We start from the raw sequence: 17,601 nt of genomic DNA, 5'->3' as shown, positions 1-17,601 counted from the left end.
CGTGTTAAAGCAATATAATCCGCGAAAAATAACTTTTGTTACTGGCCAGCTGTTTTTGAGGTGGATTTTCTATGAATGTGCGAATAGAAAATCATCTCAGAGAGCGTAGGCTACGAGCACTGATTAGTTTAAAATCGCTTGAATGTTTAAACCGGTAAGACTTAAAAAGACGTGCAAATGGTAAACTTCAGTCACGATGCACTGCTGGCCCGATTGTGCAAGTGAATATTCCGTCATGTCCCGAATCCTAAACGTGAGTGTGTAATATCGCCGCAGCGCTTGATGCTTGCCTTGCACAACACATTTTGAGAGAAGAAATAGAAGACGCGGCACCGCTGAACACTCACGCTGTTTGTGAAATTGCGTCTGGCAAAGAGTTGTTAAAAGAATGATTTGATTTTATAATCTGTGTGGATTACGATTGCGGGAATTTCCCGCATTATAAATGGGAGACCTGCGGGAATAATTAGAATTATGCGCAATACCCGCGCCGAAATTCGAGCCCTGTTAACTACGTCACGTCTTGGCGAGTATCCTCGTAAACACAGTCACTTATGGCTTGGGCTACTTGACAGTGACAGCAGCCTAATATAAAAGTGTTCAGCTGGAACCGAGCTGTCTGGACTAGGGATGGGACGATTACCGGTTTCACGATAAACCACGATAAAATGTCCTGGCGGTTAGTATTATCGTTTAAAATTTAATTATCATAAAAACCGTGTTTGATTATCGTGATTTTGAAAACTCGCGGTAAATCCTGTCCAGCCAGAATCAGTCTGACGCAGGCGCGAGCACTCAGCAGGCGCGCAGATGCAATGTTGTTTTTTTGCGCGAGAAGACATGGCGGAAGTCAGTGACAGCGCACGGGAGATTTTTCAGCCATCCAAGAGGACAAAATCGGAGGTATGGTCGTATTTTGGCTATTACAAGAGTCCCGAGGGCAATTTAATCGAGGATGGGCATCCTGTCTGCAAATCTTGCAAGAGGAAAGTCGCTGCAAAAGGGGGAAACACGTCAAATCTGCTAAGTCATCTAACGTTACGTGACAACCACCCACTGAGTTAATTTTTACCTTAATACCACAACTAACTTGGGCAAATAATTAGACAAAAAATTTATTGGAGATGAATTATTTCATTATCTCACTTATAATTATTGCAAAGCTTCCGCGAAGAGAAAAGTTTTACAGCAAGTAGATTTGAGCCAAGACGAACGAACATATTCAAACTATTAAGGGTGACATTTAAGGGATAATGTATTGTATTCATTCATAGTAAACTTATTACAGTTTTATTTTTTTATTTTTTACCACAGAAATAATTTAAGGGACATGAAATATTGAATTGTGATTAACTTAATGTTTTTAAATCTTGCCGGTTTATAAATCCATTAGCACTATACAAGTTACAGTGTCCAAATCAATCGTAAAGTAAATGTGATCACTACAACAATATTGTTGTAGTATTAATACTAAATTACTCTGATTTAATTTTCAAAACAGTCAAAACTGAGACGCAAGACATACACATTTGAATGAAACCAGAGATTGCGTCCACGGTGATCCGAGACATGGATGTGCGCTGTAGTGTGTTGCTATTTACAACAGTCATTATAAGTATTCCAGTAGTTTAGTCACCCTGACCCAACCAACATATTTTGTTCATTTAAAGTGTGTGTGCGTGCGTGCGCGCGTGTGTGTGTGTGAGAGTGTGAGAGAGAGAGAGAGAGAGAGAGAGAGAGAGAGAGAGAGAGAGAGAGAGAGAGAGAGAGAGAGAGAGAGAGAGAGAGAGAGAGAGAGAGAGAGAGAGAGAGAGAGAGAGAGAGAGAGAAAGTGATTTATTATTTATTAATAATAATAATATTCAGTCATAATAACTTACACACATCCATAAGTGTTATTATCATTATTAATGATAGGGTTTAATGACGGGTTCATTAAAATCTGCACTAGGAAAACTTATACCTCTCACTCTCAGGGCTCCATGTTAATGTTAATATAATGTTTATGCTTAAAAAAGTGCATAGCTGCTAGCTTGCTAATTGTATTTTTTTGTTTGTTGATTTTCAAATGTTTTCAGGGTGAGCATCAGTTCTTTTTGAACATTTACATCTCATTTTAACAAAACCGTGATAATATTGATAATCGTGATAACTTTGGTCACTATAATCGTGATATGAAATTTTCATACCGTCCCATCCCTAGTCTGGACTCAGAGAAAGGCTACTCAACATTACAACATATACAACCAACATTGCAAATGTTACAATGCAGGCTGAAAATCAGCAAACTCACTTTAACTAAAACACTTCATACAAACAGATAATATTGGTTGAGTCAATGTTTCGGTGCCGAATTGGTTGTGAATCTCTAACAGAGTAAACTTTGCCCAGAATGATAAAATGATATAAAACAATGCTAACCTTGCTTTGACGGCTGATCTTTCCCATGACCCTCACATTTTTGATGACAGAAGTGGTCCCGAATGCGATCCCTTCATAACTCAACTTTAGTGAACTAAAGAGAAAGAGACATTTTATCATCATAAAAGAAACACAGAAATCTATTTCAAGATAGAAAAATTCTCTGTAGCCACCTACAAACACACATTTAAGCTGGGTGCACACTGTGCGATTTTGGCCACGATTTGGCTGTCTGAGACAAATTTAGCAAATTCTAAAAGAATCCTCTGATCCTAAAATCTAAAGTCTTTAAACGTTAATTTGACATGTTCACATAGGGCTGGGCGATAAAACGGTATCGGTATTTATTCACCATGGATTTAATGTAGTAACACTAACTGTAACCATGGAAGTTTGGCAGGAATAGTAAAATGCTTTCAAGTACGTCACACATCTTTTTACAGCACTTCAAAACTCAAATATTATCATATTTAAATGTTATTTTTAATGTGATGACCAAAACATTATTTGTTCATCCTTCAAAGATTCAAAGATCACCCCCATTTATAAAACTAAAAGTTTCAAGATGTGGGAAAAAGATGTGAATTTTGTGAACCGTTACACCCCTACTTTTTACAGGTGTTGATCTACCTCAAACCTCGTTTACACTTTTACATTGCACACATTTTGTAACATTTTATTTAAGTTCAAGAGTTTCTTTAACACTTACTTTTTTTATCTTAATATAAGACATACAGAAGATATTTTTGTTTTTGACTGCTTAAACTAATATAATTTGTTGTTTGCCTTAAAAAAAAAAAAGGTTATAAAAAATGTCAATAATTATTGATACCAAACGATATGAAACATAATATTGTGATCTTTTTTTTTTGCTATATCGCACAGCCCTATTTTCAGACAGACAGACGATTAATGACCGTTCCGATCAAATTTTATCTTCGACGAAATTCTGGCAGTGTCAGAAGATTTGACTCACAGTCCTGCAGTGTGGCTTCTCCTAAGACGACCGTCAAATCGGCTTCGTTTTTCACGACAAGCCGTGACCAAAATGAACATTAGAGATTTCTTTGTAGCCACCATTTCTATCCCGCGTGTAATTCAGCTCACTGTGAACGTACGTGTCATTGATTGATGATGTAAAACTCCGGACAAGTTTTCTTGGTGCGTCCGTTATTAACGCGTCTTGACCAGTGTTGTGTGTAACAGTAACGTAACTACTTTTTCGGGTAAAAAGTAGTGTAACGCGCTACTACTGAGAATTTGGTAACGAAATGTAGTTCCTTTTTCAATTCGGCGCAACATTACTTTCCCCAGGGACAGATTATCTGTCCCTGGGATTTGACCGTGATCTCCGTCATTTGATAGATTTGACCGTGATCGCCATCTCCGTAGTGAACGCCCCAGAGAGAAATGCACATAATGGATTACATAATCAGAGAGTAGCCTATTTCTTTTCGTTTTGAATTGTTTCGTTTAAAGACATTTCAAGCTTAAATTCTATACGTTGAGTTTCGGTTAATTTATGATGAGATGCTCCAGTTCACGTGCAATGCAAGTGACCACGCCGGCGCTTCCATGATTATATTGTCTCCTATATTTGCTTCTTACTTGCAGGCATTTGGTTGATACAAAAATTGATTAAAATTAAGATACAATTTATACAAAACGAAATTCGCTTTAAAGAAAGGTTTTCTTCAAAACAAAACTTAATGAAGTGGTCAAAATCATGTCTGATTGACTCAATGTCTCCCGATATATTGCGCGTCCATCTTACTCGCGCTGTTCACTTTTCATAATCAGCATAGATGGAAAAAAATAACATTATAATATTTTAACAAATATGAAACTAAATGCGCTTATTTAATGGCTACAACACGTAGGCTATAGAAGGCCTACAGACTCTCTATTTGTATATTGCTGCACATTCATTTAATTCTGAATTTTGCACACATAAGTTGAAAGGCATTTGTTTACGTGCATAGTAAAACATATCTGCAACATTTATCAAGTTCACGGATAATTGTGCGTGCATTTATTAATCATTATGATACTAAAATCATTATAAAGTCTATACTATGTACAAAAAATCAGATGAGCCCAGAATATGGACGCAATGTGTTTACTTACACGTTAAGCATTTTCCTCCCATAGAAAACCATTATAAGAACGCTTAATTTGGCTTAATGCAGATTAGAATGTCCCCTTATTATGTCTAAATAACAAGATAAGTTTTCTTTTTTTTTCTTCACTATGCGGTTCAGGACTTCCATAGAATACAGCCTGAATATAATTAATGATTTTTGGGGGTGCTAACGGGGTGCTTTGGTCTTTCTTGGGGGCTTTCTTTCTAGCCCCTCCCTAGCGCCGCCCATGCATATGCCTATCCATTAACCGGCATTTCTTCATAAATATTAAAATTTTTGATAAATGCATTATGCATTTATGGCATTATATATGGCATTATGCATAGTAGAACTTTATGTAGGCCTACACATTTAGGAACAGATATTGGGTTCTGCCCAAAGTCAAGCAACATAAAAGTAACGTAAAAGTAACGAGTAACGTAAAAAGTTACTTTCTATATGGGGTAACTAAGTAAAGTAACGGATTACTTTTTTAAAGAAGTAACGAGTAACGAGTTACACTACTTTTTAAAAGTAACTTCCCCAACACTGGTCTTGACTGTCGTACAGTCTAACATTTATGACAACTGAGATCTTACAGTGTGACATGGCTTACAGCGATGATCATTTCCGAACAGTCTGACAAGCAACAATTGTAAAGGAGGATAATAAATCACACAGTGTGCACCCGGCTTTACACGCATGTATACAGTATGTATATTTATAAAAAAGATAGTTCCTTTTTTATTCAAGTATGAGTGACCCTTGCTGGCATGTTTGCATCAAACATCATCATCACCGTTACATACCTATTATTTTGTGAATTTAAGTTCCATTGATCATTTGTCAGTTCCCGCCTCGTCTTTCCCTGAACTATGAACATTGCTACAAGGACATTTCTAAAGTATGTACTCTAGCATGTGTGCATCTACTTTGACCTACCTACATTCCAGCTGGGGTTCAATGTTACAGGGTGGCTGAGTGGGATATTCAAACTCATCCATAAAGTCTAGAGGAATACTGAAGGGAACTCCCACATGGACAGGGGAAGAAACAATGCTTAGCTTAAAAGATACTGCTTCACCTTCTGTTGGAGAAACAGAGACAAGAGACAAATATTTAACATGGAATCTCACCGGAATTATTATTATTTTTACTTCATTCCAGTGTTATTTTAATTATAATTTGGATACTATTGTAATTACCATTCAAAATATATATATTTTTTTTAAATGTCTAGATAGTTTATATAAAATATTCCTTCAGTTTGAGTTTATTTCAGTAAATTAACTTCAAATGAAAATGAGAAATGTTTCCTTGATAACTAACTGAAAAAAATAAGTTTAAGTTTATTTTTATTTTATTACTAGAAACAAAAGTGTGTTTACGTTGTAGTTAAAGGGATAGTTCGGCCAAAAATGATATTTAAACCATGCATTACTCACCCTCAAGCCGTTCGAGATGCATATGTCAATCTTGTTTCAGACGAACACATTTTCAGTTATTTTAGAAAATGTCTTAGACCCTTCAGTGGATATAATGTGAAGCAATGGGGTCCACCTCCTTTAAGTCCCAAAATGTGCATATATCCGTCACAGAAGTAATCCATCCGGCTCCAGGGGGATAAACGAAGGCCTTATGAGGGTAATCCGTGCAGTTTTGTCGTAAAAATATACATATTTAAAACTTTATAAATGAAAATATCTGACTTCCGGCAACGATCGACGCGCGTTCACGGGTGATGTTTTGCTCTGCTCTCTGCATAGCTCTCTGGCTGCGCGGGCGCGTTCGTTCTACGTCACGACGCTACGTCCTACCTCGTATGCCGACTTCCATCACCCGTGGACGCGCGTCGATCGTTGCCGGAAGTCAGATATTTTCATTTATAAAGTTTTAAATATGTATATTTTTACGACAAAACCGCACGGATTACCCTCATAAGGCCTTCGTTTATCCCCCTGGAGCCGGATGGATTACTTTTGTGAAGGATATATGCACATTTTGGGACTTGAAGGAGGTGGACCCCATTGCTTCACATTATATCCACTGAAGGGTCTAAGACATTTTCTAAAATAACTGAAAATGTGTTCGTCTGAAACAAGATTGACATATGCATCTCGAACGGCTTGAGAGTGAGTAATGCATGGTTTAAATATCATTTTTGGCCGAACTATCCCTTTAACTACAATAACCATGCTTCACTCATATAACAGAATATTTTATAATTTAGCTATTTAAATGATGATCAAAAATGAAAATTCATTAATCGGTAATCACATCAAGAACTTTTTTTTCCATTAAATATTTTTAGAACAGCTATTTTCCATAAAAAGACAGTTCATAATGAGCATGATAAAAAAAATCTGAAAAATTTAATTTATATAAATTTCTCCTAACAACAAAAAAATAATCCTTCTAATAACCCGGGACCGATCTTAAAACCAAGTGTAAACAGGGCCAATGTGTGTTTTACCTTTAATCGAGAAATTGAGGGTGTAATTGGGTAGTTTTTTTCCAGCCCATTCATCGGATTGGTTGTCATTAAGAATAGTCTGCAGATGCAGTGTGTACATCCCAAGCTTACTGAGATTCTCTGGAAGAGAAAACACTCCCTTAATGCATTAACTAATATTAACTGACAATGAGGAATACATTTGGTGTCATATTTATTAATCTTTCTAAGTAAAAATACAATAGCATGCACATGGTCATAAATTTAGAGGAGTGGAAAAAGTCACGTGACTGAACATATGATGATTCACTGATTTTTACCCATGGTCTTGAACCAGTATTCCCATTTGGATGAATGCACACCAGTGTAAGTGTTAGTCTCGACATCTCCTTTAGGAGCTAAAGGAAGAAAAGGATGCCCATTAAAACACTGTATTTCAGTAGCATATTCTACATGAACATTACAAAAGAATAACAACAATTTACATTTCATTGGATTTTACATGCAATAGAATGATGCAGTCTTTAAAAAAAAAAAATAATGATTTATTTATTTTATGTGATCAATTAAGCGGCATTCTGCAGGTGCGCTATGACACTTTGACAGGAGTGTCCAATCCTGTTCCTGGAGGGCCACTGTCCTGCAGAGTTTAGCTCCAACACCAATTAAACACACCTGAACCCGATGATCAAGATCTTACTAGGCATACTTAGGCCCTGTTTACACGAAAACGATTCCGGGTGAAAACGTAATAATATTTTATCGGATGTGCCTTTCGTTTACACGGCGACGGCGTTTTTGGGGCTTAAAAACGCAAAAAAGTGAAACCACCCTCCAAAGTGGAAATCTTAAAAACGCTCCATCGTCGCGTTTCCGTCTAAACGGGTAAAAACGCAAATCTGCTCATGGCGGCTCTCGTCGCGTACGCATTTACGTCACAGGCATGCGCCAGTACAGGAAAATAACAACCAACATGTCGGATTATTTCCATACGTCGGACCTTCAAGTTGCCCTAGCAGCTCTGATAAACGTCCAAGAGTCTTTTCAATTTCGCGCTACTAGGGAGAGAAGTAGAAGGAAGGTTGTACGCAGGCGCACGGACTTGTTGTTGTTGTTGTGTGGCAGTGCTTCACATTGCCACCTAGCCGCCTGGAGTGCATACTACATCGCATTTCTAACACTTTTGCGTCTCCATATGCACGCAGATTTCCCCCCCATAACGCTGGTCTAAACGCAGAATAAAAAGTGAAAACGAAACGCCACTTTTGCGTTTTCTCTTCAGATCGTTTCCGTGTAAACATGGCCTTAGAAACTTCCAGGCAGGTGTGTTGAGGCAAGTTGGACCGAGATTCTGCAGGACAGCGTCAAAACATAATTTATGAGATTAATATAATGTTTTTGTTCCACTAACTATATAACGCCAGTCGTGCATAAATATATATATATATATATATATATAACTATATATTGTCACAATCATGTGTTTATTGTCTTCATGTTTATTCATTCCAAATGTTTCTATGTGTTTTTCATTCAGCAGCAGCGAAAGCTGGAAGTGATTTAAGGGATTTCCTGGAATGTCATAAGTTTTATGACTTCTATGATACAAGAGTTTTATTCTCAGTGGATGCATAAGAGGCTCACATTTAATATTAAATGCATTGACTCCGTTTTTGATTTTGCATACCTTGTGACAAAAATTAAGAAATTACCGTCACTATAAGATATCACGTGACCCAGAGGGAAATGGCTGCTTGAATTCTCCGCTCTGCTCAAACTTCCAATAATTTACATTCTCTTCCCCCCGAATTCTCACTTCGTGCTGTTGAACAGACTTATAATTATGTCAGATACACCTTCTGACAAAGATTTTCCTATTTTTGGCTCGACTCGTTCGCAAAAGGCTAAAGAGAAGGACAAGAAGACAACTCATCGTGCACCATTGGCTGATGCTAACGCTAACTCAGCCGATTCGCCCACGGATATGTCGCTGATTTTATCAGAAATAAAGGTCAATGGATTGTGCATCAATGGTATCACTATCCATCTAGATAGGATTGCTAACTTGGTATCTTGTCTTCAGAATTTGTTCACTGGCAAAATTATGGGCACCGAAACTCACCTAGAAGAAGCTGAATGGAGGATTGAGGATTAAGTATTTGGAGCATTGTGTATATGCTCCAAATATAGACTGTCCTAATTTGGTCAAGTGTGGTCCTAAAGTTTAAACAACTTTGTAAGAGTATGGGATTTTTAGGGGGTGATTTCAATTCGCCTTTGGCTAAGCCGCGCCCCCCTTAGTTACTGTTGCTACGTCCGACAAACAAACTTCATCTGGGCTCTGGTATCAACATGGCTTATGCTGTGACAGCTCTTCCTGCTGAAATTTTATCAAACTTTTATAAAGCAGCTAATAAAGTGTCCGATAGAAGTAGGCAAAAGCGGCTGCAATATACACTCACCGGCCACTTTATTAGGTACACCTGTCCAACTGCTCGTTAACACTTAATTTCTAAGCAGCCAATCACATGGCGGCAACTCAGTGCATTTAGGCATGTAGACATGGTCAAGACAATCTCCTGCAGTTCAAACCGAGCATCAGTATGGGGAAGAAAGTTGATTTGAGTGACTTTGAACGTGGCATGATTGTTGGTGCCAGAAGGGCTGGTCTGAGTATTTCAGAAACTGCTAATCTACTGGGATTTTCACGCACAACCATCTCTAGGGTTTACAGAGAATGGTCCGAAAAAGAAAAAACATCCAGTGAGCGGCAGTTCTGTGGGCGGAAATGCCTTGTTGATGCCAGAGGTCAGAGGAGAATGGCCAGACTGGTTCGAGCTGATAGAAGGGCAACAGTGACTGAAATAACCACTCGTTACAAACGAGGTATGCAGCAAAGCATTTGTGAAGCCACAACACGCACAACCTTGAGGCGGATGGGCTACAACAGCAGAAGACTCCACCGGGTACCACTCATCTCCACTACAAATAGGAAAAAGAGGCTACAATTTGCAAGAGCTCACCAAAATTGAACAGTTGAAGACTGGAAAAATGTTGCCTGGTCTGATGAGTCTCGATTTCTGTTGAGACATTCAGATGTTAGAGTCAGAATTTGGCGTAAACAGAATGAGAACATGGAACCATCATGCCTTGTTACCACTGTGCAGGCTGGTGGTGGTGGTGTAATGGTGTGGGGGATGTTTTCCTGGCACACTTTAGGCCCCTTAGTGCCAATTGGGCATCGTTTAAATGCCACGGCCTACCTGAGCATTGTTTCTGACCATGTCCATCCCTTTATGGCCACCATGTACCCATCCTCTGATGGCTACTTCCACCATGTCACAAAGCTCTAATCATTTCAAATTGGTTTCTTGAACATGACAATGAGTTCACTGTACTAAAATGGCCTCCACAGTCACCAGATCTCAACCCAATAGAGCATCTTTGGGATGTGGTGGAACGGGAGATTCGCATCATGGATGTGCAGCCGACAAATCTGCGGCAACTGTGTGATGCCATCATGTCAATATGGACCAAACTCCCTGAGGAATGCTTCCAGCACCTTGTTGAATCTATGCCACGAAGAATTGAGGCAGTTCTAAAGGCAAAAGGGGGTCCAACCCGTTACTAGCATGGGGTACCTAATAAAGTGGCCGGTGAGTGTACGTTCGAAGGCTATATTCACGATATACAGGTGAAACGCAAGGAACAACAAGGCATCCAAATAGAGGCAAAAGCATACCGGTCACAGTCAAAAAATGAACCACCGCATATCCTACTAATCGAGACGGAGGCTGGGACTAGGGGTGGGCGATATCACGATATTTAAAATATTTCTAGATATTTTTTAAACACGATATGGATTTTGACATATCGTATATATCGATATATTGTTTAGGCTATATTTAATTCTGATTTCGCCACTTTACCTTCTCTGCGCTGTGCTCGCCTCCTTGCTTTTGTTCCCCCTCCCGTGTTGTCTAATTCAACATGGCGGCACCCGCAACTAGCCCGGAGGCTACAGAACTCTTCTAAAAAAATCGTCTTAAATGCTGTCTTACATGCACTTCTTGAGGCACACACGCACACTAGCAAACACACGCAAGGTCTCTTGCTCTCTCTCCCACTCTGCGTGCGCACGCTACACGGTTTGAACATACATATTCACACAGCATTTTGAAAACCGGGACATTCTGTCTGTGTCCCTCCCGGGACAGGTTATTAAAAAGAATGACAATCCCGGTAAAACGGGACAGGTGGCAACCCTGGCCATTGTCGTCGTTGAATTATTATTTTTGTATACAGGATTTTTTTTTTTTTCTCTAAATGTCGCAGAAGCACTTTGGACTACATGAACTGCCTACCTCTTTGGACTCGGTATTTGGCATATTTGTTTTTGCAGTTGTTTTTGTTGGGTTATTTTTCTATCGAGATATATATCGTATATCGAGATAAAGCAAAATATATCGAGATATATTTTTTGCTCCATATCGCCCAGCCCTAGCTGGGACTAACCCTAGCTGGGAGCAACACTGTTCATGCAAAGCTGGGTAGGTCTCTATTCACTTCTATAATCGTTATTACAAAGCAAACGGACTACGCGAGTATAACGTTGTATTTATTAGCAGCGTGTGCTAGACGACACTTGTCAGGATTTGACTTCGGTTTTGGGAAGGGAAAAAAACGCACACCCCCCTCCACACCCCCCTTGATAAAACTACGACGGTAATAGCCTGCAGAGACCAAAAATATGAGACGCCTGTGTTAAAGTCAATGGAGCACTGTGAAAAAGTGTCGGACCTCTGTGGGAGCTCGTTCTTGGCTGCGCTGTGATTGGTCAATCTACATTCTAGGGTGTGGCTTAGCCAAAGGCGAATCGAGTACTGAATGATGATAACATTATTATCTTGTTCACGGTAGAGAAAGCTTCTAACTGTGAAGACATTATCTTGTTTACGGTAGAGAAAGCTTCTAACTGTGAAGACTTAAATTTAAACACAGCTTTTGTGTCTTTATCAGCTTTTCCATATATACTGGCCCTGATAATCATCACAAATACGTATTGCTTGCTCCATTTCTGTAAATCCATTTTTATGAATGAATGAATCTCTACCCGTTGCTCTGGTCTTCATCAACATGCGCTTGCTCTACCTGCTGGTCAGCCGACTAACAGCAGATGGAGATCATGTATCGGCACTCTATTACTTTTCCTGCAGTTTCCAAACAATAATAAAAAATAATAAATGTGACTCACAGTGCCAGATGACTTTCAGTTCAACTTTCAGTTTCTTAGAATTGCCGCCCACAGGCAGTCGAGACATCGATTCTCCATTTTTGTTCAATATCTCCACTTTAATCGGACCTGGACAAGAACAGATTTATACTAAAAACTTAGTGCTGTTGGTAAAAGATAAGGGCATGGGCTTGTAAGAGAACATTTTGAGTTTTATGAAGTAAAGGTTATTACCTGTGGCTAATCTATATCATATTAGTTTAGCACTGCAAAGTGTTTGTATGTGTGTGAGTTTGTTTACCCATGGGCGTCCCAGCTGGACGAGCATCTTTCTCAGCCCAAGCGTTTCCCTCAGGCCATGTAACCCTCAACTGGTCTGGAAGTCTGATGATAAGAAAAAGTTATTAAATCACAAACAAAGAGCCAGATTTACTAAACAGGGCAATCTATCAAGCGCAAATTAATGTAGGGACGTAAACAAGTAAAACAAGTAAGTAGTAAACAAGCAGAGCCGATGAAACTGCGGGTGATCTACAAACACCACAGGCGCAGCAAATGAAATAAAATCTGGCTTGGCGAACGATATGTCCAAATAACGTCTTCCTCTAGCATTCCAAATAAATGAACACAAGAGGAGAAATTCTCTCCTTTCTATCACACGCTCTCTGCGATTCCTCCGACAGCAACTATGGCAGCATGACAAGCGCACAATCGGTTAAGACATGCTTTTTGGGGCGTTAAACAATGGCGCAAATACCAGTAAATTGACTAGCGCAAACCTTAGTAAATCATGTTGTGTGATTTATTTAAATACTCTCTCATGAATTTTGCATCTGAAAGGGAAACTCCTACCAATGCATATGCGAAAAGGTCAGCCGGAAAAATAACGGTGTCCATGCTTTTTAAGCGTTAAAGGCACACTGTGGAACTTTTCAACCTTTATAATATATTACCAAAACCCATTGAGATGGTACATCGACTTACAATAGGTTGAATGACACGTCTGCCGAAGCCTGAAGGTGTCTGTATCGCTTTTACTAGCACTATGTAACTTCGGGTTTCGGGTAGGAACCCGAGCACAAAAAGAACTACAAAATTCAACCGCTTTACGGCATACGTCACTTCCCCCACCACCCACAACTTCCTCAGATTCTGACGTGAGTGCTCAACTCGCGTTTGATTGCCGTCTGTATGTTTTCGTCATGGCCGAACCAACAGATACAAGGAAGAAGGCAAAGGTTTTGTCAGAGGACACTAAAAAAAAAAGAAAAAGCATAGTGACAAATGTAAAGCCAGGACGAGGATCACCATTGGTCCAGCGTTCGCTCGCTGGCGTGAGCTACAGGAGGAGGAGGGGTGCCCGACCGATGCTGACGCTTGCCTGCACACAAATGCCGTTTCCAAGGTGACCCAGATAAATCATAAGTAGTGTAGTATTTTCTGGTATTCCGGCCACAGCCGATGGTGTTATGAGTGTAATAAAATGCCCACAGCCCATTGTTCATTTCTACACACAAACACAGCCCGCCACAGTGCAGGGCTCGCACAAATAGTCGACTCATGTCAAATGTACATTAAATGTAGTGAACGTGCCCACGACTCAGTGCCCACAAACACTACACACAACATGTCCCACGGTTTCTGTAAAACGAAACCAACACACATAAGTTACAGTCAGCTCAGGCCGACGGTGTTTTTAGTGCAGTAGAAATGTGCCCACCGTCCCGCGCCCACATTCACTCACAGACATGTTAGCACTAAGCCCCACGGGGCTCGCCCCGCTCGCTCTCTCTCAGCAGACTGCTATAACCCCTCATTTACACTGCACACGTCTGCGGCGCATTACGGCTGCGACACGGTTTTATTCCGTCCTTCACACAGTGCCAACTCACTTCTGGGAAGCTTCTGAAACGCGCCGCTTCGCGGCCGGTGTAAACCCACACGCATTGACTAGAATGGCCGCGATCAGCTCCGGTAGCCGTGTCGCAGCCGTAATGCGCCGCAGACGTGTGCAGTGTAAGGGAATCGAGCGCGGCAAGGCTGCCCGCCTCAAACACTGCACACAATCTAAAGACACGGGAGGCTGACCCACTGTCTATGGGCTGACCGGTTGACTGTTTGTTGACTTTTGCGACAGTGCTGCGGAGCTTGTGGCCTCTAGGGACACTAGACGTGAAAGTTACAGGTCGAGTGCCACTAGTGGCCAAAAGTTCCGCGGTGTGCCTTTAAGCGTTTCCTTTTACCTTACCATATGTGGTGAAAAAAAAATTGTAAATGGTTTAACATTGCATTCTATGTCATTTTTCTGTAAAAACCTGTCCAATTAATTGTTTTTGGAAGTAAAAACTATGAATTACCAAATATTTTATGTTTTTTTTTATTCAACAATCCTCCTTGACTGTTCTTTACTGTTAAGGTGAAATTCAGAATAAATGGCAGGTCTTACTTTGTGAGCTCATTATCAATGTGTTCCTTAATGGCTGTGTCTGTGGCCAGTCTGTCGATCTTAAAGATGGGAATGATTCTTTGCTCATCATACAACTCCTTCGGTTCCTACAGAAACACATCACAGAGACTTATACAAAAGCAAAAAAGCCACAAAAGATCCAAAATGTTCTGAGCTTGTTTACAAGTACAAAACACAGTACAAACATTCATGTGGATGGATGAGTTCGAACAGCAGTGAAGGACCTCCTACTCACCTGTCAATTAATCACTGCGCTAAAACAAGGGTTTAAACTTTGTTTAAACTGGCTATGTGCAGCTTTGAATAATTGTCCAACTGGAGAACAAATGCATAGAGTATACACCAAATGAGAGCAACTCTGTCCTGCAGTGTTTAGTCACGACTATAACTCTTTTGTCATACATTCATCCATCTATTTGATTTGATTCGGAAACAAAAAACAAAATTGAGAAGAACTGCAATAATATTGTCTAGGCCATTTTAGGATGTCTCTTAACTACAAAAATTATTATTAAAACGCTGATCGCAGGATCTAAGAATGAAGGTTACCAAAGCACTGTCAACCATTTACAAGACAATCTCCAAATTGCTTGACGTTCCTGTGACCGATTCAAGCAATTGAAGTTCTGTATGAGACATCCATTGGACAGGCGATCCATTGGATGGCCTATGAAATCTGTTTTACTCAATTCACTCCTAAGGATTAATAAATGGTACTTTGTTAATGTTGGGATTACAATTCTCCTTTACAAATGAGAGATTTTGACTAACATCTGCTTTTGTGGTCCAGGGAAGAAAAAAAATACAGGTTTGGATGGGCATGAGGCGAATTCATTAATTAATATCCTTCCTCACCAGAGCAATTTGGGCATGTCCTCCAGTGGCGTACACATCACCTTCAACGTGTCCGTGAAGCAAGAACTGAACTATAGAGCCAAAGATGATGGGCTGAGTTTTCACTGATTTCACCTGAAAATGTGAAAGAAACACATTTGAGAACACTAGAAATACAACCTGATTCATACAAATTAAAAAAAATGGCCTGACTAATACACATATTTTCATGTTATTAATTTTTTACTGACACTACTAAAGATTCGGTAACACTTTACAATAAGGTCTCATTTGTTAACATTAGTTTATGTTAAAAGTAACGTGACATAATTGTACTTTTTAGGGAGTAATGTAATATTGTGACATATTACTTTTTAAAAGTGTCACTCCCCTACACTGGTGTTGTATATGACTGTGTGAAAATGTGAAAACTACTAGATCTCACTAATTGTCCTTTTTTGTAAGTCTTGCCGTCCCACTTAATGGCTTTGAATTGAGCCCAGGGTGACTGAAGCCGTTTCGGGACATCCTCACGCGTCATCACACCCTGAAATCCTTGAAACATCACCTGCACACACACACACACACACACACACACACACACACAAACAGAAACACACACACACACACACACACACACACACACACACACACACACACACACACACACACACACACACAGAGACAATCAATTGTTGCCATCTAAATATCAGGACAAAACAATAGTGACACAAACCTTGTATTTGGGCTAAAATTTGATATTTTCATACTGAATATTATTATAATTACTAAAGTTAAATTAAATACATTAAGGGGGTTTAATTAATTTTTGTTACAACTATGAAAGCTTAAAAAAAATTGTATCTGTATTTACTAAGAACATAGGCTTATGTTCAATATGATAATAACAATAATAAAAAACAATATTACATGACTTCTAAAGTCACATTTTTAAATGTCTTGTATTTAAAGCTTTCATCTGTCACAATAAATATAATGCCTTTGATTTGGGTGATTTTCTCACCAAATATTTAATATTTATAATGCAAAAGCACATTAATATGGTTCAATGGAACCATACATAAAGCACTGATCGAGTAGTTACATCTGCTTTTTCTTTGCATAGTTTTCATACTTGGCCTCACACTATCAGACACATACCTGCTTATCAAAGCGCTCATGACATTCTTTTAACCAGTTAGTAAACTCCCTCTCAATCTTCACTCGCTGCTCCTGGATAAAACAGATCAGAATGTGTGTACTGGGCTTTGAATCATGTGCATGCAAGCAGTGTTAAACCATGTGTCTTTCAGAGTTCAGGAGTGTTTTTCTGTACCTGGCCATTGTTCACTCTGGTAAAAATGGTCTCTTTGTCACGGAGTTGAAGCTCCAGGTCCATAAAGGTAAGTTTGTTGGTGCTGACTTGGAATCGGTCATTGGCGAAGAGAACTCCTGAAATCCGGTTATAACACTCAAAAGGCACCGCACCTGCTTTCTTAGGCCTTTTACACCACTCAAACCTAACACACATACAAATTGTTATCCATGTTAGGTGAAATTGAACATAAAAAAGGATAATTGTTCAGAATATTGTGTTATCTTTCTGCTTTTTTCTAGCATTTCGAAGGTCAAAGATATTTCTGTAAAGAACGTGTCTTGTTTGCCTTCAGCACTATTTTTTATTATTATTATTGGTCTATATGTACAAAGAATTAGCATTTCAAGTTGAATGCTCTGTTCTGTGTGAATGTACCGTAAAGCAGCATTTTCCAATCACTCCAAAAGCCCCATCAATAACTGCCCCTGCCATCCATAAATCTCTTATGCTCACCAAGGCTGCATTTATTTGATCAAAACCATAGTAAAAACAGTAATATTGTGAAATATTATTACAGTTTAAAATAACTTTTCTATTTGAATGAATATATTACAAAAATTTAATTACATTTTTGTCATGGCAAATCTTTTTTTATTACATGATCCTTAATTTTATTTATATTTTTTCCATGCACATTTGACCAATCCCAAACCAAAGTCAAAAATGCCTTATATTCAGATGTGCATAATTATT

At 39.2% G+C, this 17,601-nt stretch overlaps 1 protein-coding gene across 2 annotated transcripts in view; it reads right to left on the bottom strand.

Moving 5' to 3' along the window:
• The window catches only part of smchd1 (structural maintenance of chromosomes flexible hinge domain containing 1), a 70,697-nt gene that overhangs the window by 25,305 nt on the left and 27,791 nt on the right, over positions 1-17,601 (bottom strand). For both annotated transcript variants that reach the window (XM_056257838.1, XM_056257839.1), the window contains exons 12-22: positions 16,867-17,050; positions 16,692-16,763; positions 15,976-16,098; positions 15,552-15,665; positions 14,676-14,782; positions 12,531-12,613; positions 12,251-12,358; positions 7,317-7,394; positions 7,018-7,137; positions 5,487-5,631; positions 2,422-2,515 (exon numbers count right to left, since the gene is read on the bottom strand). In XM_056257838.1, the coding sequence (XP_056113813.1) occupies positions 2,422-2,515; positions 5,487-5,631; positions 7,018-7,137; positions 7,317-7,394; positions 12,251-12,358; positions 12,531-12,613; positions 14,676-14,782; positions 15,552-15,665; positions 15,976-16,098; positions 16,692-16,763; positions 16,867-17,050 (1,228 nt within the window). The remainder of the gene's footprint in view (positions 1-2,421; positions 2,516-5,486; positions 5,632-7,017; positions 7,138-7,316; positions 7,395-12,250; positions 12,359-12,530; positions 12,614-14,675; positions 14,783-15,551; positions 15,666-15,975; positions 16,099-16,691; positions 16,764-16,866; positions 17,051-17,601) is intronic.

The sequence above is a fragment of the Rhinichthys klamathensis genome, unplaced genomic scaffold, assembly GCF_029890125.1.
Source record: "Rhinichthys klamathensis goyatoka isolate OS25496 unplaced genomic scaffold, OSU_Roscu_1.1 h1tg000145l_1, whole genome shotgun sequence".
Lineage (NCBI taxonomy): Eukaryota > Metazoa > Chordata > Actinopteri > Cypriniformes > Leuciscidae > Rhinichthys > Rhinichthys klamathensis.
Note: the sequence above shows the minus strand (reverse complement) of the source record. Positions and strands in the feature narration are given on the sequence as shown.